The sequence below is a fragment of the Oncorhynchus masou genome, chromosome 32, assembly GCF_036934945.1.
Source record: "Oncorhynchus masou masou isolate Uvic2021 chromosome 32, UVic_Omas_1.1, whole genome shotgun sequence".
Classification (NCBI taxonomy): domain Eukaryota; kingdom Metazoa; phylum Chordata; class Actinopteri; order Salmoniformes; family Salmonidae; genus Oncorhynchus; species Oncorhynchus masou.
Window position 1 is genome coordinate 77,278,728 of NC_088243.1, and position 25,201 is coordinate 77,303,928.

At 46.6% G+C, this 25,201-nt stretch overlaps 2 protein-coding genes across 2 annotated transcripts in view; one reads left to right on the forward strand and one right to left on the reverse strand.

Moving 5' to 3' along the window:
• The window catches only part of macrod1 (mono-ADP ribosylhydrolase 1), a 116,530-nt gene that overhangs the window by 67,718 nt on the left and 23,611 nt on the right, over positions 1-25,201 (reverse strand). The window lies entirely within an intron of this gene.
• On the forward strand, positions 16,760-19,728 carry LOC135527115 (leucine-rich repeat transmembrane protein FLRT1-like). Its single transcript, XM_064955764.1, has 2 exons — positions 16,760-17,636; positions 18,506-19,728. The coding sequence occupies exons 1-2, from the start codon at positions 16,760-16,762 to the stop codon at positions 19,726-19,728; spliced, it is 2,100 nt and encodes a 699-aa protein (XP_064811836.1).

The window sequence follows — 25,201 nt, forward strand, 5'->3', positions numbered from 1 at the left end:
AGAGAGGGAGGAAAGGTGATAAGAAAATACAGTATGGTGTCTTCTCCTCTCCTCCTATCCTCCCTCCATCTTTTTCTCGTTTAGCCCTGCTCCCTCCCTCATCACTCTCTGTCAGGCTGCCTGTATTTCCCCCAGCCTCTCTCTCCCTCTCTTTCACACTAAAATGGCTGCTGTGTGTCACTGTTTTAAAAAGCTAGTCACATCCTCTCTCTCGCTTTTACACCCTCTTATTCTCTCTCTCTCCTGGTTTTCCCCTTCCCTTTCTCTTTTCATCAATCCGTCTCTCCCTCCCTCCCTCTCTGTATGGATGGACAGCCTTGGCTGATCTCGCCGGTGTCATGGCCTCTGCAGTCAGTCAGGCCTCAGTGTGTGTAATGTCATGAAGTCAGGTCAGAGCAGTCAGTGAAACACAGTAAGGAATATGAACTTTTAAATATGAATTCTGTATTACATCTCCAGATATTGTGCAGTTGTGACACTCATACATGGAGTGGTAGAGTAGCATATCAAACCATGCTTAGTGGTGTTATACTCCCCATCTGCATATCAAACCACGCTCTGTGGTGTTATACTCCCCATCTGCATATCAAACCACGCTCTGTGGTGTTATACTCCCCATCTGCATATCAAACCATGCTCTGTGGTGTTATACTCCCCATCTGCATATCAAACCATGCTCTGTGGTATTATACTCCCCATCTGCATATCAAACCATGCTCTGTGGTGTTATACTCCCCATCTATATCAAACCTTGCTCTGTGGTGTTATACTCCCCATCTATATCAAACCATGCTCTGTGGTGTTATACTCCCCATCTATATCAAACCATGCTCTGTGGTGTTATACTCCCCATCTGCATATCAAACCATGCTCTGTGGTGTTATACTCCCCATCTATATCAAACCATGCTCTGTGGTGTTATACTCCCCATCTGCATATCAAACCATGCTCTGTGGTGTTATACTCCCCATCTATATCAAACCATGCTCTGTGGTGTTATACTCCCCATCTATATCAAACCATGCTCTGTGGTGTTATACTCCCCATCTGCATATCAAACCATGCTCTGTGGTATTATACTCCCCATCACATTTACCAACCACTTCTATTTACTATAAAACATGCCTGCGTTCCTGTACTCACTCACTCACGTCAGTGGATGTTGATTCAGGCTTCAGTGAGTTTAAACCTTGCTCAGGCTGACAGTAATTTCTGCCTCCAAATTACATTCCAATGGGTTCATAAATCTGCCCCCTCCCTCGCTCGCTCCGGCTTTCCCCCTCTCTCCTATCACCCACTCTTCCTCCCTCTTTCCAGCTCTCCCTCAGTAAATGAGAAATAGGAGGGGAGTGGGGGGTTACGTGAGTTGTTGGTTAAGCAGTTAACACACACACACACACACACACACACACACACACACACGAGTGGAGACTCATGCTTTAACACAGACAAACAATTAGATGTTGTGCTCACCATAGCACATGCACATCATTTGCATTCTTCCACACACACACACAGGTTTTATGAATGTTCGTTGCACAGCACACATTGGCGCTCTAGTCAAAAATATGAAGAATGCTTTTCTCCTCATTGGTGGTAGGTAGATAGAAGTGTCCTCTGGAGAAACCTCTTTATGGGGCTAAATATTACTAAAACACACCCCAGAGTACCATGCATCTCCTATACTGCTGCGCTGCGAGTGTTCTGGTAATATAGAGGACCATAAAAGATTACTAGAACACACCCAGTCCATCTGTGTTACTGCCGTACAAGACCCAGTACATAATTCTGTACAAGACCCAGTCCATCTGTGTCACTGCCGTACAAGACCCAGTCCATCTGTGGTACTGCCGTACAAGACCCAGTACATAATTCTGTACAAGACCCAGTCCATCTGTGGTACTGCCGTACAAGACCCAGTACATAATTCTGTACAAGACCCAGTCCATCTGTGGTACTGCCGTACGAGACCCAGTCCATCTGTGGTACTGCCGCACAAGACCCAGTCCATCTGAGGTAATGCCGCACAAGACCCAGTCCATCTGTGGTACTGCCGCACAAGACCCAGTCCATCTGTGGTACTGCCGCACAAGACCCAATCCATCTGTGGTACTGCCGCACAAGACCCAATCCATCTGTGGTACTGCCGTACAAGACCCAGTCCATCTGTGGTACTGCCGCACAAGACCCAGTCCATCTGTGGTACTGCCGCACAAGACCCAGTCCATCTGTGGTATTACCGTACAAGACCCAGTCCATCTGTGGTACTGCTGCACAAGACCCAGTCCATCTGTGGTATTGCCGTACAAGACCCAGTCCATCTGTGGTACTGCTGCACAAGACCCAGTCCATCTGTGGTACTGCCGTACAAGACCCAGTCCATAATGCTGTAAGACCCAGTCCATCTGTGGTACTGCCGCACAAGACCCAGTCCATCTGTGGTACTGCCGTACAAGACCCAGTCCATAATGCTGTAAGACCCAGTCCATAATGCTAAAAGACAAAGTCCATAATGCTGTAAGACCCAGTCCATAATTCTGTGAAAGACCCAGAAAATAATGCTGTAAGACCCAGTCCATAATGCTGTAAGGCCCAGTCCAAAATGCTGTAAGGCCCAGTCCATAATGCTGTAAGGCCCAGTCCATAATGCTGTAAGACCCAGTCCATAATGCTGTAAGACCCAGTCCATAATGCTGTAAGACCCAGTCCATAACGTTGTAAAAGACCCAGTCCATAATGCTGTAAAAGACCCAGTCCATAATGCTGTAAAAGACCCAGTCCATAATGCTGTAAAAGACCCAGTCCATAATGCTGTAAAAGACCCAGTCCATAATGCTGTAAAAGACCCAGTCCATAATGCTGTAAAAGACCCAGTCCATAATGCTGTAAAAGACCCAGTCCATAATGCTGTAAAAGACCCAGTCCATAATGCTGTAAAAGACCCAGTCCATAATGCTGTAAGACCCAGTCCATAATGCTGTAAAAGACCCAGTCCATAATGCTGTAAAAGACCCAGTCCATAATGCTGTAAAAGACCCAGTCCATAATGCTGTAAAAGACCCAGTCCATAATGCTGTAAGGCCCAGTCCATAATGCTAAAAGACCCAGTCCATAATGCTAAAAGACCCAGTCCATAATGCTAAAAGACCCAGTCCATAATGCTGTAAAAGACCCAGTCCATAATGCTGTAAGACCCAGTCCATAACGTTGTAAAAGACCCAGTCCATAATGCTGTAAAAGACCCAGTCCATAATGCTGTAAAAGACCCAGTCCATAATGCTGTAAAAGACCCAGTCCATAATGCTGTAAAAGACCCAGTCCATAATGCTGTAAAAGACCCAGTCCATAATGCTGTAAGGCCCAGTCCATAATGCTAAAAGACCCAGTCCATAATGCTAAAAGACCCAGTCCATAATGCTAAAAGACCCAGTCCATAATGCTGTAAAAGACCCAGTCCATAATGCTGTAAGACCCAGTCCATAATGCTAAAAGACCCAGTCCATAATGCTGTAAGACCCAGTCCATAATGCTGTAAGACCCAGTCCATAATGCTGTAAAAGACCCAGTCCATAATGCTAAAAGCCCCAGTCCATAATGCTGTAAGACCCAGTCCATAATGCTGTAAAAGACCCAGTCCATAATGCTGTAAGACCCAGTCCATAATGCTAAAAGACCCAGTCCATAATGCTAAAAGACCCAGTCCATAATGCTGTAAAAGACCCAGTCCATAATGCTGTAAAAGACCCAGTCCATAATGCTGTAAAAGACCCAGTCCATAATGCTGTAAAAGACCCAGTCCATAATGCTGTAAGGCCCAGTCCATAATGCTAAAAGACCCAGTCCATAATGCTAAAAGACCCAGTCCATAATGCTAAAAGACCCAGTCCATAATGCTGTAAAAGACCCAGTCCATAATGCTGTAAGACCCAGTCCATAACGTTGTAAGGCCCAGTCCATAATGCTAAAAGACCCAGTCCATAATGCTGTAAGACCCAGTCCATAATGCTGTAAAAGACCCAGTCCATAATGCTAAAAGACCCAGTCCATAATGCTGTAAAAGACCCAGTCCATAATGCTGTAAAAGACCCAGTCCATAATGCTGTAAGACCCAGTCCATAATGCTGTAAAAGACCCAGTCCATAATGCTAAAAGACCCAGTCCATAATGCTGTAAAAGACCCAGTCCATAATGCTAAAAGACCCAGTCCATAATGCTGTAAGACCCAGTCCATAATGCTGTAAAAGACCCAGTCCATAATGCTGTAAAAGACCCAGTCCATAATGCTGTAAAAGACCCAGTCCATAATGCTGTAAGACCCAGTCCATAATGCTGTAAGACCCAGTCCATAATGCTAAAAGCCCCAGTCCATAATGCTGTAAGACCCAGTCCATAATGCTGTAAAAGACCCAGTCCATAATGCTGTAAGGCCCAGTCCATAATGCTAAAAGACCCAGTCCATAATGCTGTAAAAGACCCAGTCCATAATGCTAAAAGACCCAGTCCATAATGCTAAAAGACCCAGTCCATAATGCTGTAAAAGACCCAGTCCACAATGCTGTAAGACCCAGTCCATAATGCTGTAAAAGACCCAGTCCATAATGCTGTAAAAGACCCAGTCCATAATGCTGTAAGGCCCAGTCCATAATGCTAAAAGGCCCAGTCCATAATGCTGTAAAAGACCCAGTCCATAATGCTGTAAAAGACCCAGTCCATAATGCTGTAAGACCCAGTCCATAATGCTGTAAAAGACCCAGTCCATAATGCTAAAAGACCCAGTCCATAATGCTGTAAAAGACCCAGTCCATAATGCTGTAAAAGACCCAGTCCATAATGCTGTAAAAGACCCAGTCCATAATGCTGTAAGGCCCAGTCCATAATGCTAAAAGACCCAGTCCATAATGCTGTAAAAGACCCAGTCCATAATGCTGTAAAAGACCCAGTCCATAATGCTGTAAGACCCAGTCCATAATGCTGTAAAAGACCCAGTCCATAATGCTGTAAGAACCAGTCCATAATGCTGTAAAAGACCCAGTCCATAATGCTAAAAGACCCAGTCCATAATGCTGTAAAAGACCCAGTCCATAATGCTGTAAAAGACCCAGTCCATAATGCTGTAAAAGACCCAGTCCATAATGCTGTAAAAGACCCAGTCCATAATGCTGTAAGGCCCAGTCCATAATGCTAAAAGACCCAGTCCATAATGCTAAAAGACCCAGTCCATAATGCTAAAAGACCCAGTCCATAATGCTGTAAAAGACCCAGTCCATAATGCTGTAAGACCCAGTCCATAACGTTGTAAAAGACCCAGTCCATAATGCTGTAAAAGACCCAGTCCATAATGCTGTAAAAGACCCAGTCCATAATGCTGTAAAAGACCCAGTCCATAATGCTGTAAAAGACCCAGTCCATAATGCTGTAAAAGACCCAGTCCATAATGCTGTAAGGCCCAGTCCATAATGCTAAAAGACCCAGTCCATAATGCTAAAAGACCCAGTCCATAATGCTAAAAGACCCAGTCCATAATGCTGTAAGACCCAGTCCATAATGCTGTAAGACCCAGTCCATAATGCTGTAAAAGACCCAGTCCATAATGCTAAAAGCCCCAGTCCATAATGCTGTAAGACCCAGTCCATAATGCTAAAAGCCCCAGTCCATAATGCTGTAAGACCCAGTCCATAATGCTGTAAAAGACCCAGTCCATAATGCTGTAAAAGACCCAGTCCATAATGCTGTAAAAGACCCAGTCCATAATGCTGTAAGGCCCAGTCCATAATGCTGTAAAAGACCCAGTCCATAATGCTGTAAAAGACCCAGTCCATAATGCTGTAAGACCCAGTCCATAATGCTGTAAAAGACCCAGTCCATGATGCTAAAAGACCCAGTCCATAATGCTGTAAAAGACCCAGTCCATAATGCTGTAAAAGACCCAGTCCATAATGCTGTAAGGCCCAGTCCATAATGCTAAAAGACCCAGTCCATAATGCTGTAAGACCCAGTCCATAATGCTGTAAAAGACCCAGTCCATAATGCTAAAAGACCCAGTCCATAATGCTGTAAAAGACCCAGTCCATAATGCTGTAAAAGACCCAGTCCATAATGCTGTAAGACCCAGTCCATAATGCTGTAAAAGACCCAGTCCATAATGCTAAAAGACCCAGTCCATAATGCTGTAAAAGACCCAGTCCATAATGCTAAAAGACCCAGTCCATAATGCTGTAAGACCCAGTCCATAATGCTGTAAAAGACCCAGTCCATAATGCTGTAAAAGACCCAGTCCATAATGCTGTAAAAGACCCAGTCCATAATGCTGTAAGACCCAGTCCATAATGCTGTAAGACCCAGTCCATAATGCTAAAAGCCCCAGTCCATAATGCTGTAAGACCCAGTCCATAATGCTGTAAAAGACCCAGTCCATAATGCTGTAAGGCCCAGTCCATAATGCTAAAAGACCCAGTCCATAATGCTGTAAAAGACCCAGTCCATAATGCTAAAAGACCCAGTCCATAATGCTAAAAGACCCAGTCCATAATGCTGTAAAAGACCCAGTCCACAATGCTGTAAGACCCAGTCCATAATGCTGTAAAAGACCCAGTCCATAATGCTGTAAGACCCAGTCCATAATGCTAAAAGACCCAGTCCATAATGCTGTAAGACCCAGTCCATAATGCTGTAAGACCCAGTCCATAATGCTGTAAGACCCAGTCCATAATGCTGTAAAAGACCCAGTCCATAATGCTAAAAGGCCCAGTCCATAATGCTGTAAGACCCAGTCCATAATGCTGTAAAAGACCCAGTCCATAATGCTGTAAAAGACCCAGTCCATAATGCTGTAAGGCCCAGTCCATAATGCTAAAAGGCCCAGTCCATAATGCTGTAAAAGACCCAGTCCATAATGCTGTAAAAGACCCAGTCCATAATGCTGTAAGACCCAGTCCATAATGCTGTAAAAGACCCAGTCCATAATGCTAAAAGACCCAGTCCATAATGCTGTAAAAGACCCAGTCCATAATGCTGTAAAAGACCCAGTCCATAATGCTGTAAAAGACCCAGTCCATAATGCTGTAAGGCCCAGTCCATAATGCTAAAAGACCCAGTCCATAATGCTGTAAAAGACCCAGTCCATAATGCTGTAAAAGACCCAGTCCATAATGCTGTAAGACCCAGTCCATAATGCTGTAAAAGACCCAGTCCATAATGCTGTAAGAACCAGTCCATAATGCTGTAAAAGACCCAGTCCATAATGCTAAAAGACCCAGTCCATAATGCTGTAAAAGACCCAGTCCATAATGCTGTAAAAGACCCAGTCCATAATGCTAAAAGACCCAGTCCATAATGCTGTAAGACCCAGTCCATAATGCTGTAAAAGACCCAGTCCATAATGCTAAAAGACCCAGTCCATAATGCTAAAAGACCAAGTCCATAATGCTAAAAGACCCAGTCCATAATGCTGTAAAAGACCAAGTCCATCTCCAGTAGTACAGTGTAACTGCTGTTCTTAGTGTTGTGCTGCAGAACAGACATTCAGCAGAGGTCAGGACAATAGAGCTGTCAGCCAATGAGACCCAGAGGAACCATTCTAGTCTATATTCTATTCTACTGCTACAGTACTAGCTATCCATGGCTGGATATAGGCTGTGTCAGCATGGGGAGGGAGGAACACAGAAACACAACCACCACACCAAAATACACTACACTGACATTACTACCTCAGCACACTACGCTACACTACCTCAGCACACTACGCTACACTACCTCAGCACACTACGCTACACTACCTCAGCACACTAAGCTACACTACCTCAGCACACTAAGCTACACTACCTCAGCACACTACGCTACACTACCTCAGCACACTAAGCTACACTGCCTCAGCACACTAAGCTACACTACCTCAGCACACTAAGCTACACTACCTCAGCACACTAAGCTACACTACCTCAGCACACTAAGCTACACTACCTCAGCACACTAAGCTACACTACCTCAGCACACTAAGCTACACTACCTCAGCACACTAAGCTACACTACCTTAGCACACTAAGCTACACTACCTCAGCACACTATGCTACACTACCTCACTACACTATGCTACGCTACCTCGCTACACTACCTCACTACACTATGCTACACTACCTCACCACATTACGCTACGTTACACTACCTCACCACACTACGCTACCTCACCACACTTCGCTACACTACCTCACCACACTTTGCTACACTACCTCACCACACTACCTCACCACACTTTGCTACACTACCTCACCACACTTCGCTACACTACCTCACCACACTATGCTACACTACCTCACTACACTATGCTACACTACCTCACTACACTAAGCTACCTCGCTACACTACCTCGCTACACTACCTCACTACACTATGCTACACTACCTCGCTACACTACCTTCACCACACCATGCTACACTACCTCACCACCTCACCACATTACGCTACGTTACACTACATCAACACACTACGCTACCTCACCACACTATGCTACACTACCTCACCACACTTCGCTACACTACCTCACCACACTTCGCTACACTACCTCACCACACTTCGCTACACTACCTCACCACACTTCGCTACACTACCTCACTACACTATGCTACACTACCTCACTACACTATGCTACACTACCTCACTACACTATGCTACGCTACCTCGCTACACTACCTCACCACACCATGCTACACTACCTCACCACACTATGCTACCCTACCTCGCTACACTACCTCACTATACTACCTCACTACACTATGCTACACTACCTCGCTACACTACCTCACCACACCATGCTACACTACCTCACCACACTATGCTACCCTACCTCGCTACACTACCTCACTATACTACCTCACTACACTATGCTACACTACCTCACCACAGTACCACCACACTACCGCACCACGCTACCTCGCCACATTACCTCACTACACTACCTCACCACGCTACCTCACTACACTACCTCACCACATTACCTCACTACACTACCTCACCATGCTACCTCACCACACTACCTCACCATGCTACCTCACCACATTACCTCACCACACTACCTCACCACAATACCTCACCACGCTACCTCACTACCACACCTCACCACACATTACTACTTCACCACACTACACGCTACACTTTTCCCTTTCTTGACCTCTCAATCTAGTGTGCTTCAAGTCTGGGGTGTGCAGGCTTTTGTTCCAGACCAGCACTAACACAACTGATTCAACAAATCAAAAGTCTTGATGTGAAGTTGAATAACTGCATTGGGTGTGTTCGTACTGGGCTGGACTGAAAGTCTGTGGACTGAAGAACAGTGCTTTAATCCTAGACTCGTCACCTTGCCACACATAACTGTCTCGTCACTGAAGCTGGAGTGTCTGTCCTTTGAAGATTAACTTGAGCATGGTTAGACTTGAGCATTCGTATTAAGCAAAAAAAATTATAATGGTTATTCTGAAACCTTCCCTGCTGGTATACAGTTGACTCATTGATAAAGTAGTGAATCGTAATGACCCAAATGGCACCCTATTCCCTATATAGTGCACTGCTTTTGACCAGAGCCCTAGGGTGCCTGCTCTTTAATGCCATAATCCACTATTATGTAATGTGTGTGTGTGTATATGAGTGAGGAGTCCTAGCTAACTGCCCTCTCTGTTCTCCCCACAGGGGGGGTGCAGTGTCTCTGGCCCAAGTGTCACAGACAGCGGGAGGAATATCATCTTTAGCCGCTAATCCCTGCAAATTCGAGGAGAAAAAGTGCCAGTGTCACTATAGGCCTTAAGAGCCAGAGATGATTCATTCTAAACCTCAAAGTGAAGGATAACAAGTGGCCCAGACTCCTGTGACCTCTCATCCCACCACCTCCTCCTTCACCTTCACTCTGTTCGAGTCATTTCCTCTAACCTCTAAACTGTGTAACGTTCTCCATTCCCCCCGGCTGGTTCAATCTATACAGACACAGACTGACTGGATGACCATCTGGACCTATGTAAATCAACAAGAAGACAACATAAACCAACCAGCAGAGAGGCCTTGAAGACGGACTCTCCTGGATACTGACTGAGCTGCCAGGTGCTACTCTGGATGGGGCTGGAGGCTGTAAAGGCTAGCTAGGCCATGCTGCTCCCTGTGCCTTCCTCCTCTCCCATGCTGCTTCCAGGAGACCTACGGGCTACAAACATCATTATCGTCACCGTCATCTTCATCACTCACCAATGCCACAGGAAGTACGGTGCCTAGGAGGGGACTGACTGAACCTCAACTATTACAGACAGAGTGAACTGGAAACACACACACACACAAACAGCCCCTTCAGCTGTGGAACAGACAAAGACAGAAGGCAAAGAGATACTAAGCACTGAGAGGGTAAGTTAAACAGGTTTCTCAAACATCATCTTCAGATATTTGAAGTTCAACATATTTTTACAAAGTTGCTCTGTAATGTCTTAAAGCATACCCTGTCATAAGTTCTCTACATTCTACTGAGATATACAGCTCATTTGTGTCATTTCAGAAGATGTTTTGAAATTATTAGAGCAATGCCTCAGAGAAAATAACAGTGAGTGAGGTAGGAAGGACAGAATCCAAATGAAACGACAGAAAGGACAACAGACTCACTAGGGAGGAGAGGAGGATTGGAGGAGGAGAGAGCTGGGTGGGGTCTGATTGAGCCAATCTCAGTCAGAAGGAATGGAGTGAGTGAATAAACAAAAGGACGAGGAGCTGAACAGATGAAAGAGATTATCCAAGGAGAGAGAGATGAAAAGAGAGGGGGGAGGGAAAGGAGAAAGAGGGTAGAGAGAGAGCAGGCGGGCGGGCGTCACAGAGAGCTACTACATGCTATTTGTTTTTCATAGTGGAGACTCTCCAATATGTTTTTATGCTCCTTGACTCCCTCCCTCCCTCTGTTGGGTGAACGTTGGCTGTTGCACTACTTTGAACCCGGCCGTTTTGTACTAAATATACATAGACTGAAACATCTCCAGATCCGGTCTTGAATCCGAATATAACTTTATCAATCATTATCATCAACCTGCCAAAACTCCTCCACAAGGCCCCGACGTCCACATGAGGATATCACTAGATACACAGCAGAATTACATCATTATTAATGATTCTCATTTTAAAACCAATTCAATAAATTCTGAGTATCTCACAACCCACTGCCAGAGTCAGCCTCATCTCCTTCTCTCAGTCTGTCCATCTCTCCATCTGTCTCTTGCTCTACTCCTCCCTCTCATTGTTGCCATCTCTTGTTTGCTTTGCATCTCTTGTTTGCTTTTGACTTGGAGCCGAGAGGCAATTTTGCATGTTGTCCTGAGAGTGAGAACACACACACATACACACTTGTGGAAAAACTTGCCTGCAGAGCATTTGTTTGTCAAATGTTCTGTCAAATCATGTCAAGCACTTCAGAGGACAGGAAAACACATGTTCAAGTCTGAAACCCCGAGAATATACAGCACTGTACACAATAACGTATCCTCTCATTTCTTTATTTTCTGTCATATGAAGAGTATGCTATAAAACTCTACTGACATTCCTTTTTGTTTTTCTGAATTGTAAATTGATGGCGCTCTCAAATATTCAACACCAAAAGACAAGCAGAGAAATGTAAACCGAGGAACGTATAAATGTTTTTAAAAATGGACATGGAAAACATCCACTTAAATATTTCTTGGGAATTCAGAAGCTCTTCACTGAATAATTTATACCACATTTAGAGAACAATAACTACTGTAGCCACACACACAGACAGCATGCATAATACTGTACATCTCAGTTTGTTGTGAGTGAATGTTGGTGGTTTTTCTAAATCCCAGTTACGTTGCCTCTCCGACTTGTGCAACAAACTACAGACATGCACACAGTGCAGTATTCAGACGCCTCAACTTGTTCCACATTTTGTTGTTACAGCCTTATTTTAAAATGGATTAAATTAACATTTTCCTCAGAGATCTATACACAATACCCCATAATGACAAAGACAAAAAACAGAAAGACCTTATTTACATAAGTATTCAGACCCTTTGCTATGACACTCTGCACTGAAGATAGGAAACACTGTCACCACTGATAAATCCACAATAATTAATCCACTATAATAATTCATTATAATTAATTTTTCTATGGCTGGCCATGCTTTCCACCTGGCTACCCCTACCCCGGTCAACAGCACTGCACCCCCCACAGCAACTCGCCCAAGCCTTCCCCATTTCTCCTTCTCCCAAATCCAGTCAGCTGATGTTCTGAAAGAGCTGCAAAATCTGGACCCCTACAAATCAGCCGGGCTAGACAATCTGGACCCTTTCTTTCTAAAATTATCTGCCGAAATTGTTGCCACCCTTATTACTAGCCTGTTCAACCTCTCTTTCGTGTCGTCTGAGATTCCCAAAGATTGGAAAGCAGCTGCGGTCATCCCCCTCTTCAAAGGAGGGGGACACTCTTGACCCAAACTGCTACAGACCTATATCTATCCTACCCTGCCTTTCTAAGGTCTTCGAAAGCCAAGTCAACAAACAGATTACCGACCATTTCGAATCTCACCATACCTTCTCTGCTATGCAATCTGGTTTCAGAGCTGGTCATGGGTGCACCTCAGCCACGCTCAAGGCCCTAAACGATATCTTAACCGCCATCGATAAGAAACATTACTGTGCAGCCGTATTCATTGATCTGGCCAAGGCTTTCGACTCTGTCAATCACCACATCCTCATCGGCAGACTCGACAGCCTTGGTCTCTCAAATGATTGCTTCGCCTGGTTCACCAACTACTTCTCTGATAGAGTTCAGTGTGTCAAATCGGAGGGTCTGCTGTCCGGACCTCTGGCAGTCTCTATGAGGGTGCCACAGGGTTCAATTCTTGGACCGACTCTCTTCTCTGTATACATCAATGATGTCACTCTTGCTGTGGGTGAGTCTCTGATCCACCTCTACGCAGACGACACCATTCTGTATACTTCTGGCCCTTCTTTGGACACTGTGTTAACAACCCTCCAGGCAAGCTTCAATGCCATACAACTCTCCTTCCGTGGCCTCCAATTGCTCTTAAATACAAGTGAAAATAAATGCATGCTCTTCAACCGATCGCTACCTGCACCGGCCCGCCTGTCCAACATCACTACTCTGGACAGCTCTGACTTAAAATAGGTGGACAACTACAACTACCTAGGTGTCTGGTTAGACTGTAAACTCTCCTTCCAAACCCACATCTCCAATCCAAAGTTAAATCTAGAATTGGCTTCCTATTTCGCAACAAAGCATCCTTCACTCATGCTGCCAAACATACCCTTGTAAAACTGTCCATCCTACCAATCCTCGACTTCGGCGATGTCATTTACAAAATAGCCTCCAATACCCTACTCAACAAAATGGATGCAGTCTATCACATTGCAATCTGTTTTGTCACCAAAGCCCCATATACTACCCACCATTGCGACCTGTACGTTCTCGTTGGCTGGCCCTCGCTTCATACTCGTCGCCAAACCCACTGGCTCCATGTCATCTACAAGACCCTGCTAGGTAAAGTCCCCCCTTATCTCAGCTCGCTGGTCACCATAGCATCACCCACCTGTAGTACGCGCTCCAGCAGCTATATCTCTCTGGTCACCTCCAAAACCAATTCTTTCTTTGGCCGCCTCTCCTTCCAGTTCTCTGCTGCCAATGACTGGAACGAACTACAAAAATCTCTGAAACTGGAAACACTTATCTCCCTCACTAGCTTTAAGCACCAACTGTCAGAGCAGCTCACAGATTACTGCACCTGTACATAGCCCACCTATAATTTAGCCCAAACAACTTCCTCTTTCCCTACTGTATTTATTTTATTTTGCTCCTTTGCACCCCATTATTTTTATTTCTACTTTGCACATCCTTCCACTGCAAATCTACCATTCCAGTGTTTTACTTGCTATATTGTATTTACTTTGCCACCATGGCCTTTTTTTGCCTTTACCTCCCTTATCTCACCTCATTTGCTCACATCGTATATAGACTTGTTTATACTGTATTATTGACTGTATGTTTGTTTTACTCCATGTGTAACTCTGTGTCGTTGTATGTGTCGAACTGCTTTGTTTTATCTTGGCCAGGTCGCAATTGTAAATGAGAACTTGTTCTCAACTTGCCTACCGGGTTAAATAAAGGTGAAATAAATAAACACCCGTAATTGAGCTCAGGTGCATCCTGTCTCCATTGATCATTCTTGAGATGTTTCTACAACTTGATTGGAGTCCACCCAATGGTAAATTAAATTGATTGGACATGATTTGGAAAGGCACACGCCAGTCTATATAATATATAAGGGCGCAGGAGTGGCATGGGACAAGTCTCTGAATGTCCTTGAGTGGCCCAGCCAGAGCCTGGACTTGAACCCAATCAAACATCTCTGGAGAAACCTGAAAATAGCTGACCAGCAACACTCCTCATCCAACCTGACAGAGAGAGAGTGGATCTGCAGAGAAGAATGGAAGAAACTCCCCAAATAGAGGTGTGCCAAGCTTGTAGCGTCACACCCAACAAGACTCGATGTTGTAATCGCTGCCAAAGGCGCTTCAACAAAGTACTGCGTAAAGAGTCTGAATACTTGCGATTTCAGTTTTTTATTTGTAATAAATGTGCAATTCTTTTTTCTTTTTTTTACTTATTCTTTGTCATTATGGGGTATTGTGTGTAGATTGATGAAGAAAAAATACAATTTAATCAATTTTAGAATAAGGCTGTAAAGTAACAAAATGTGAAAAAAGTCAAGGGGTCTGAATACTTTTTTGTTGGTTTATTCAAATTTATCAAGGGTGTGGGAAAGATGTTTTCCAGAATATTAACATAACCAATATTACCTAGGCTACCAATATTACCTAGGCTAATCTGATTCTAATTCCCCTCGTAATGTTTCCCCCTCATCATGAGAATTAAAACATCTAAAATCCTTTCACTAATTTTCTCTCTCCAGTTCTCGTTAAACTTTATCCCATCTCTCGGTGTTCCTCTCACAAACTTCACTTCCCCTCCATGTCATTGTAAATAAGAATTTGTTCTTAACTGACTTCCCTAGTTAAATAAAAATAAACAAAATAAAAAAAGTCCGTCCCTCGCCCACTCTCCAATGTCCCTTCCTCTTCTGGTTGGTAGGAGGGACCCATATTATCAGGACAGCTTCTGGTTGGTAGGAGGGACCCATATTATCAGGACAGCTTCTGGTTGGTAGGAGGGACCCATATTATCAGGACAGCTTCTGGTTGGTAGGAGGGACCCATATTATCAGGACAGCTTCTGGTTGGTAGGAGGGACCCATATTATCAGGACAGCTTCTGGTTGGTACAAGGGACCCATATTATCAGGACAGCTTCTGGTTGGTAGGAGGGACCCATATTATCAGGACAGCTTCTGGTTGGTAGGAGGGACCCATATTATCAGGACAGCTTCTGGTTGGTACGAGGGACCCATATTATCAGGACAGCTTCTGGTTGGTAGGAGGGACCCATATTATCAGGACAGCTTCTGGTTGGTAGGAGGGACCCATATTATCAGGACAGCTTCTGGTTGGTACGAGGGACCCATATTATCAGGACAGCTTCTGGTTGGTAGGAGGGACCCATATTATCAGGACAGCTTCTGGTTGGTACGAGGGACCCATATTATCAGGACAGCTTCTGGTTGGTACGAGGGACCCATATTATCAGGACAGCTTCTGGTTGGTACAAGGGACCCATATTATCAGGACAGCTTCTGGTTGGTAGGAGGGACCCATATTATCAGGACAACTTCTGGTTGGTAGGAGGGACCCATATTATCAGGACAGCTTCTGGTTGGTAGGAGGGACCCATATTATCAGGACAGCTTCTGGTTGGTAGGAGGGACCCATATTATCAGGACAGCTTCTGGTTGGTACGAGGGACCCATATTATCAGGACAGCTTCTGGTTGGTAGGAGGGACCCATATTATCAGGACAGCTTCTGGTTGGTAGGAGGGACCCATATTATCAGGACAGCTTCTGGTTGGTACGAGGGACCCATATTATCAGGACAGCTTCTGGTTGGTAGGAGGGACCCATATTATCAGGACAGCTTCTGGTTGGTAGGAGGGACCCATATTATCAGGACAGCTTCTGGTTGGTACGAGGGACCCATATTATCAGGACAGCTTCTGGTTGGTAGGAGGGACCCATATTATCAGGACAGCTTCTGGTTGGTACGAGGGACCCATATTATCAGGACAGCTTCTGGTTGGTACGAGGGACCCATATTATCAGGACAGCTTCTGGTTGGTACAAGGGACCCATATTATCAGGACAGCTTCTGGTTGGTAGGAGGGACCCATATTATCAGGACAACTTCTGGTTGGTAGGAGGGACCCATATTATCAGGACAGCTTCTGGTTGGTAGGAGGGACCCATATTATCAGGACAGCTTCTGGTTGGTAGGAGGGACCCATATTATCAGGACAGCTTCTGGTTGGTAGGAGGGACCCATATTATCAGGACAGCTTCTGGTTGGTACGAGGGACCCATATTATCAGGACAACTCCACTCCATTGGGCCCAGCGACTATTCATACACTCAAACACTTTCTTTGTTCAAACACCCAACAAAAGACATCACTAAAAATTAAAGATAACACATTTACACAACACAAGAATTTCAAAATCCAGAAATGAGCTGTAACTCTTATTCTTTCTCTTTCCTAAAGCACAACGACTCTCAAAACTCATTAACTTTCGGTCTCTCTCCCACTCACAGAGGGCGGGATTATGGCTGCCGAGAGTCTGACCGAGCTCCGTGATTGGCTCTTTCTGCTCCTCCTGTGCCTGACTCTATTGGCCGAGATGCTGGAGTTGGCGGCGGCAGCAGTTGCCATGGAGGAAGGCGAGGAAGACTTCCCGTGCCCGTCAGTGTGCCGGTGTGACGAGGGCTTCGTTTATTGTAACGACCGGAGCCTGAGCATGATCCCTCCTCTACCGTTAACAGCTACCGTTCTCTACCTACAGAGCAACCGGTTGGCCAACTCCGGTCTACCGCCATCGTTAGAGCGCAGCAGTAGTATCCGTGTGGTCTACCTTTACGCCAACCAACTAGACGAGTTTCCTATACACCTGCCGCCGTCGCTACGGGAACTACACCTGCAGGACAACAACATTCGGACATTGCCGCGCACGGTGTTGGCCAGGTTACCGTTGCTAGAGAGGCTACACCTGGACGACAACTCCATCTCCACGGTGAGCATTCAGGAGCGGGCCTTCTCCGGCACGCCGCGGCTGAGGTTACTCTTCCTCTCCCGGAACCACCTGTCCAGCATCCCAGCCGGCCTCCCGGCTTCTTTAGAGGAGCTGAGGTTGGACGACAACCGCATCAACACCATCCCCACCCACGCCTTCCGGGGCCTGGCCTCACTGAGACGCCTGGTCCTGGACGGGAATCTCCTGGCCAACACCCGCATCGCCGACGACACCTTCTCCCGCCTGGCCAACCTCACGGAGCTGTCGCTAGTCCGCAATGCCCTGCAGGCCCCACCCATCAACCTGCCCAGCACACACCTGATGAGGCTGCACCTGCAGGACAACGGACTGATTCACGTGCCCCGGGGGACCCTGGACGGGATGAGGAGGCTACAGCGGCTGGATCTGTCAGGTAACCAACCAGCCTGATGCTACCTGAGCCTGATCAGCCCTACATTAGACATTTTATTATCCCAAGGCCAAAAAAGTCTAAATAATAGTGCCGTTATCCAATACATAATTATGATACAGGCTACGCACGACAGAACCACAGAATTGATGGAGAGAAAGACAGGGTGCACTTGCGTGCGCACTGATTTAAAATAACAATATTAGACTGATGGGGCTGTTTTAAAACTCTGCAGTTGCAATTTAAAAAATGCATCTTTACAATGAAAAAATAAGGAAACCTCCGAAAGCCAGATGGAGATGTGCAAATTGGACATGCATTCAGTCCTTATATTACTGTTATGCTGTAGCAAATGTATTCCTACCGTCCACAAGAAAACAAGTTGCCATGATGAGATACATGCATTGTAAACTCCTCTTCATACTGAGATGCACTGTCTGTCCCCACTGTCTGTCCCCAAGAGTTAATGATTGATCATGCAGATAGCAGAGAGTAGGCCATGGCCCGTAGAGAAGACAGATTTAGATATTGCATAGAATTTAACACTTCCATTTCAAGTCATGCTGTTCATAAAAATAACATTCAAATTTACCGGTTTCTCGCAATTATTTATAAAAATCGGGAAAAGGGAGTGGGTTTGGGTGGTAAATCTCAGTAACCCGGTTCCCACTGTTCAACCCTAATGAGAACAGCTGCAAATAGTTTGCTTAGGATTCTAGTTAAGATTTGACATTGCTCTGAGTCTAGACATATACTCTGTATATTGCAGAGTAACTTTAGTGAACTACTCACAAAATTAGCAGCAGATGAGCATAATATTCTACATCAGGTGCCATACGTAGAGTGACTTGTGTCCACTTCCATGCCTGCAGGGAACAACCTGACCACTCTGCCCCGGGGGCTGCTGAGGGACACGGACGGCCTGGAGCTGTTGCTGCTCCGGGGGAACCCCTGGTACTGTGGCTGCAACCTCCACTGGCTCCACGCCTGGCTGTATGGCCGCGGCGCGGCGGTGACAGTACGGGGCCTGACCTGCCACGGACCGGAGGCGGTGCGAGGCCAGGCCCTCAGGGACCTCTCTGGGCTCATGGACCAGTGTGAAGGCCCCCCAGGAGGGGTGAACAGTGTGGGGGGTAGAGGAGGAGGTGTCACTAGTACTACCACCTTTCCCCCCACCCAGGGCTCTCTGTTCACCCTCAGAGCCATATGGCCGGGCCTGGTGAAGCCATTACCACCAGGAGGAGAGGCGGGGGGTCATGCCTCACACAACGCTTTAGAACTCACCGTGAAGCCTCTCTCGGCGGACAGTGTGCAGGTGACGTGGCTGTGCCCGCGGCCGGCGCCTTCCTTCCGGCTGTCCTGGCTGAGGCTGGGCAGCAGTGCCGCTCTGGGTTCCATCACCGAGACGCTGGTACCCGGGGAGAGACAGCAGTACCTACTAACCCAGCTCACACCACGATCACACTATCTCATTTGCCTGCTCCCCCTGCGCTCCACCTCCTCCCACTCTGGAGGGTCACAGAGAGGACAGCAACAGGAAAAGGACACAACAGACCAGAGCCCCGTCTGCTCTCAGATAGAGACGGGGGAGGCTCTGCGCACCGAGGGGGGAAATGGGGGTGAGGACTCGGACACAGAGATGGCAGCCCTCCCCCTGGCCGAGATCATTGGCGGAGCCACAGCTCTGGTCTCCCTCATACTTATCTTCGGCATATTCTGCTGGTATGGCCAGCGCACCGGGTATGTCTCCGGGGAAACAGACTCCTATGGGGTCAGAGGTCAGCGCGTGGTCGGGAAGCCGTACGATGACTACGTGGAGTCGGGTACTAAGAAGGACAGCTCCATCCTGGAGATCAGGAGCCCTGGCTTCGCCATGACGCCCATGACAACCCATCAGCCACTGCAACCCAAAGGAGGGGAGGATGTGACCTACGTGCACACCATCTTCCCCTCAACGCACGGTAACGGCACCTACCGAAGCAACCAGAGTCACAACGGCATCATCACTCAACTGGGTCACACGTCAGGCTACGGGACCAACCAGGGTTACCGGGAGCAAGGGATGATCCCGGATATAGACTACTCCTACACGTGATGACATCATCTCAGACACACTTCTCCCACCCCCACCGGTTGGATGCCGTTCTAAGGATACGGTTCCAGCAGGCGGTTGGTTGGTTGGTCTCCTTGGTTCCAAAGTACCCTCTGTGCCTCCTCACTTCTGCTCTGAATCGTATTTATCTGTTACTAGCTGACTGGCTTGGGTTGCTGTGTCCCCGAAGGGCCACCCCACATACATGTTTGCTGGGTGACAGAAGTGTTTCAGTGCTTCTCATGTTTATACATTGTTTTGAGGTCTCAGTATCTTTACAGCCACTGTACTCTTCCTTCTATTCCATAAAAGACCGTTAGTAGTTTGAGGTGGATGTTTAGGCGTAGGCAGACGCTAAAAGGCAAATATATTCCAGAGAGAAACACTTGTGTAGACTGCTACACTATATATACAAAAGTATGTGGACACCCTTTCAAATGAGTGGATTCGGCTATTTCAGCCATACCCATTGCTGACAGGTGAAAAAAAAAATCAAGCACACAGCCATGAAATCTCCATAGACAAACATTGGCAGTAGAATGGCCTTCCTGAAGTGCTCAGTAACTTTCAACGTGGCACCGTCATAGGATGCCACCTTTCCAACAAGTCAGTTCTTCACATTTCTGTCGTGCTGGAGCTGCCCCGGTCAACTGTAAGTGCTGTTATTGTGAAGTGGGAATGTCTAGGAGCAACAATGGCTCAGCAGTAAAGTGGTAGGCCACACAAGCTCACAGAACAGGACCGGCGAGTGCTGAAGCACGTAGAAATGGTCTGTCCTAGTTGCAACACTCACTACAGAGTTCTAAACTGTCTCTGGATGCAACGTCAGCACAAGAACTGTTCGCCGGGAGCTTCATTAAATGGGTTTCCATGGCCGAGCAGCCGCACACAAGCCTAAGATCACCATGCGCAATCCAAGTGTCGGCTGGAGTGGTGTAAAGTTCGCCGCCATTGGAGTCTGGAGCAGTGGACTCGAGAGTGATCACGCTTCACCATCTGGCAGTCCAACGGACGAATCTGGGTTTGGCAGATATCAGATGAACACTACATGCCCCAATGCACAGTGCCAACTGTAAGGTTTGGTGGAAGAGGAATGATGGTCTGGGGCTGTTTTTCATGGTTCGGGCTAGGCCCCTTAGTTCCAGTGAAGGGAAATCTTTACGCTACAGCATAACTGGCAACTGGCCTGCACAGAGCCCTGACCTCAACACCTTTGGGATGAATTGGAATGCTGACTGCGAGCCAGGCCTAATCGCCTAACATCCGTGCCTGACCTCACTAATGCTCATGGCTGAATGGAAGCAAGCCCCCGCAACAATGTTCCAAAATTTTGTGGAAATCCTTCCCAGAAGAGCAAAGGGGGGACCAACTCCATATTAATGCCCGTGATTATGGAATGAGATGTTTGACGAGTGTGTCCACATACTTTTGGTCATGTAGTGTATACAACTACCTACTTCTGTATGCGATGAGTAGACACAGGTAAGGGTTTGATGGTACTAGTCACAACAACTCATCACTGACTGACAGAAAATATATATGTTCCTATCTTAGACCTCTACTTTTCTCTTTCCCCTCCTGTTTTTATATGTTATTTCTGTTTATTTTGTGCTGCAGAGAAAGAGAGAGAGAGAGAATGAGAGCGAGATAACTTTGTTCTAGCTGAGAAGAGCTGATAGCAGCTCTGAGGGACAGGGGCTCCTACTGCAGCGATGTCCGCCCGGGGACTCTAGTGAGAGGGAGAGATAGGAGTAAGAAAAGGGAGGTTAAAAAGAGAGACGGAATAATTGAGGAAGGGGGGATAATAAAAGAGGGAAAGGCTGAAGAATATAGACCCTGATCCTTCGAGAGAGAAAGAGAGAGGGAGAAAAAGTAGGGAGCGAGATAGACAAAAGAGGAGGAAGAGTGAAGAGGGAGAGTGAAGAGGGAGAGTGAAGAGGGAGAGCAAAGGGAGAACTAATGGCAGAGGGAAACAGTGAAAAGGGTAGGAATATAGACCCTGATCCTTCGAGAGAGAAAGAGAGAGGGAGAAAAAGTAGGGAGCGAGATAGACAAAAGAGGAGGAAGAGTGAAGGGGAAGAGTGAAGAGGGAGAGTGAAGAGGGAGAGTGAAGAGGGAGAGCGAAGAGGGAGAGCGAAGGGAGAACTAATGGCAGAGGGAAACAGTGAAAAGGGTAGGAATATAGCTCGGACCTCATCCAAACCCTGCTACTTCTTAACAGGACCAGTTCATTTCTACTTATATTTTAGCTCAGGAAGGAGCAGACTGAGAGTGTATTCATCAAACATGCCCATCTTTAAAGAGATACAATTCTTATTACAATTTGGCCATGAAATAAAATAATTCAACATATTGGCATTTCCTTAACATACAGAACACCAACATTAAAGGATATATCCTCTTGCTTATTGCATGTCATCATAATATGAACGGCAAAGGCATGTTAACTGGACAATCATACAGAAATGTCTGCAATCAAATTAAGTAAATCAACCCAAAGTAAAAGGCATTTTCTATTGGTTGCTATCGGGAAAGATGAAGGGAAAAGAACATGTGTTTCCAGTGATGTACCCATTCAGCACGCAAACATCTGAACACAGCACGCTGTAGTAGCCGTACCATTACAGCTACTTAGTATCTACTTAGTATCTACTTAGTAGCTCTGTGTGCATCATAGTCAGTCATTCAGATCCAGCGAGACAGTCAGGTCACAGGTGGGGGGGGGAAGAGTTCCGTAGAAATCATGGATGAACCAAACTGCAGCTCTAATCACACACTCTGAAGTGTATTTCTGTCACTCTACGTATATTATAACAATGTTCTGGCCTCTCAATCACAACTGAATCACTATGGAGAGAAGAGTAAGTAAAGAGAGTGATGGGAAAAGGAGGGAGAGAAAGAAAAGAGATTGTTCGAGTGAGTTATGTATAGACTATAGTTTTTATTATAAACTGGGTGGTTTGAGCCCTAAGTGCTGATTGGCCACAGGTATGACAAAACATGTATTTTTCCTGTTCTAATTACATTTGTGACCAGTTTATAATAGCAATAAGGCACCGAGGGGGTTTGTGGTATATGGCCAACATACCACAGGAGTTTTTCCAGGCGCTCCGTGTTGCGTCGTACATATGAACAGCCCTTAGCCGTGGTATATTGGCCATATACCACACCCCCTCGTACCTTATTGCTTAAATATACCATGCTAAACTTAATTAGCCTAGTGTCTTTTTCCAATCCAAAACTCCAGTGGGAAAAGCATTCTGGGGGAAGAGAAAAGATCTAGAGCCTTCTTTAGGTCTTAGAAACCTTTCCTTTCAATACGCTCAGCTTTTCACAAAGTCTTATGTATAAATCTAAACAGTGAGAACTGTTTGTTTGGTTTCTTTGATTTTCTATGCGAATAAAAAAAATATTGGTTAAACTTCAAATGTTTTCATATGTGTTTTATTGAGAGGTGGTGTTGGGTTGTGTTAAATTATACTGTACAAATATACTGGCATAATATTAGGAAGAATCAAGTCAACTTAAATATACTGAACAAAAATATAAAACACAACAATTGACGATTTTAATGAGTTACAGTTCATATAAGGAAATCAGTCAATTGAAATAGATAAATTAGGCCTTAATCTACGGATTTCACATGACTGGGCAGGGGCTTAGGCCCACCCGCATAGGCCCACCCACTTGGGAGCCAGGTCCAACCCTGGGGAGCCAGGCTCAGCCAATCAGAATGAGTTTTCCCCTACAAAAGGGCTTTATTTCAGACAGAAATACTCCTCAGTTTCATCAGCTGTCCGGGTGGCTGGTCTCCGACGATCCCACAGGTAAAGAAGTTGGATGTGGAGGTCCTGGGCTGAAGTGACTAAAAGTGGTCCGCTGTCCGGGTGGCTGGTCTCCGACGATCCCACAGGTAAAGAAGTTGGATGTGGAGGTCCTGGGCTGAAGTGACTAAAAGTGGTCCGCTGTCCGGGTGGCTGGTCTCCGACGATCCCACAGGTAAAGAAGTTGGATGTGGAGGTCCTGGGCTGAAGTGACTAAAAGTGGTCCGCTGTCCGGGTGGCTGGTCTCCGACGATCCCACAGGTAAAGAAGTTGGATGTGGAGGTCCTGGGCTGAAGTGACTAAAAGTGGTCCGCTGTCCGGGTGGCTGGTCTCCGACGATCCCACAGGTAAAGAAGTTGGATGTGGAGGTCCTGGGCTGAAGTGACTAAAAGTGGTCCGCTGTCCGGGTGGCTGGTCTCCGACGATCCCACAGGTAAAGAAGTTGGATGTGGAGGTCCTGGGCTGAAGTGACTAAAAGTGGTCCTCTGTCCGGGTGGCTGGTCTCCGACGATCCCACAGGTAAAGAAGTTGGATGTGGAGGTCCTGGGCTGAAGTGATTAAAAGTGGTCCGCTGTCCGGGTGGCTGGTCTCCGACGATCCCACAGGTAAAGAAGTTGGATGTGGAGGTCCTGGGCTGAAGTGACTAAAAGTGGTCCGCTGTCCGGGTGGCTGGTCTCCGACGATCCCACAGGTAAAGAAGTTGGATGTGGAGGTCCTGGGCTGAAGTGATTAAAAGTGGTCCGCTGTCCGGGTGGCTGGTCTCCGACGATCCCACAGGTAAAGAAGTTGGATGTGGAGGTCCTGGGCTGAAGTGATTAAAAGTGGTCAGCGGTTGTGAGGCCGGTCGGATGTACTGCCAAATCCTCTAAAATGATGTTGGAGGCGGCTTATGGTAAATTAACATTCAAATCTCTGGCAAGAGCTTTGGTAGATTTTGTTTCATGTTGGTTATTTATTAAAATATTCTCTCCCTCTACTTACTTCTCATCTCCCATCGTCAGTCCTCACAGAATGCTGACATCACAAATTGGAAGCATCAGAGTTTTCCCATCAGAGTTCTCTCGCCCGGGCTCCCCCGCGTCCCGCCCGGCTCTCGCCCGGGATCCCCCTCACCCCCCCTCGGCTCGGCTCCCCCCGCCCCCCTCCGCCCCCTCGGCTCGCCTCCCCCCCGGCTTCCCCCCTCCCCTCCTCGGGCTCCCCTCGTCCCCCCTCCCCTCCCTGGGCTCGCCCCGCCCGGCTCCCCCCCCTTCCTGGGCTCCGCCCTCGGCCCGGCTCCCCCTCGGCCCGGCTCCCCCACGGCTCGGCTCGCCCGGCTCCCCCACGGCTCGGCTCGCCCGGCTCCCCCACGGCTCGCCTCGCCACACCTGCCAGGTGGCTGGATTATTTTGAGAAACACTCACCAACAGGGAAGTAGACAAGCACTTGAGAAATAAGCGTTTTGTGCTTATGGAAAATGTATGGGATCTTTTATTTTAGCTCATGAAACACGGGACCAACACTTTATAATTTGCATTTATATTTTTGTTCAGTATACATAAAGCGGCAGAGTGATGTTCATTAAACATACTCTCTGAATACATAGATATGTTATTACTGACTAGATTTAGTAGCCTTAGGAAGCTACTCCCTATCGATTTGTGTGTGTTTGTATC

Bases quoted from the DNA above. Each gene is read 5' to 3' on its own strand.
- LOC135527115 (XM_064955764.1), top strand. From the start codon at position 16,760: ATGGCTGCCGAGAGTCTGACCGAGCTCCGTGATTGGCTCTTTCTGCTC. The intron at 17,637-18,505 runs GTAACCAACCAG...CCATGCCTGCAG, and splicing joins ACAGCGGCTGGATCTGTCAG to GGAACAACCTGACCACTCTG.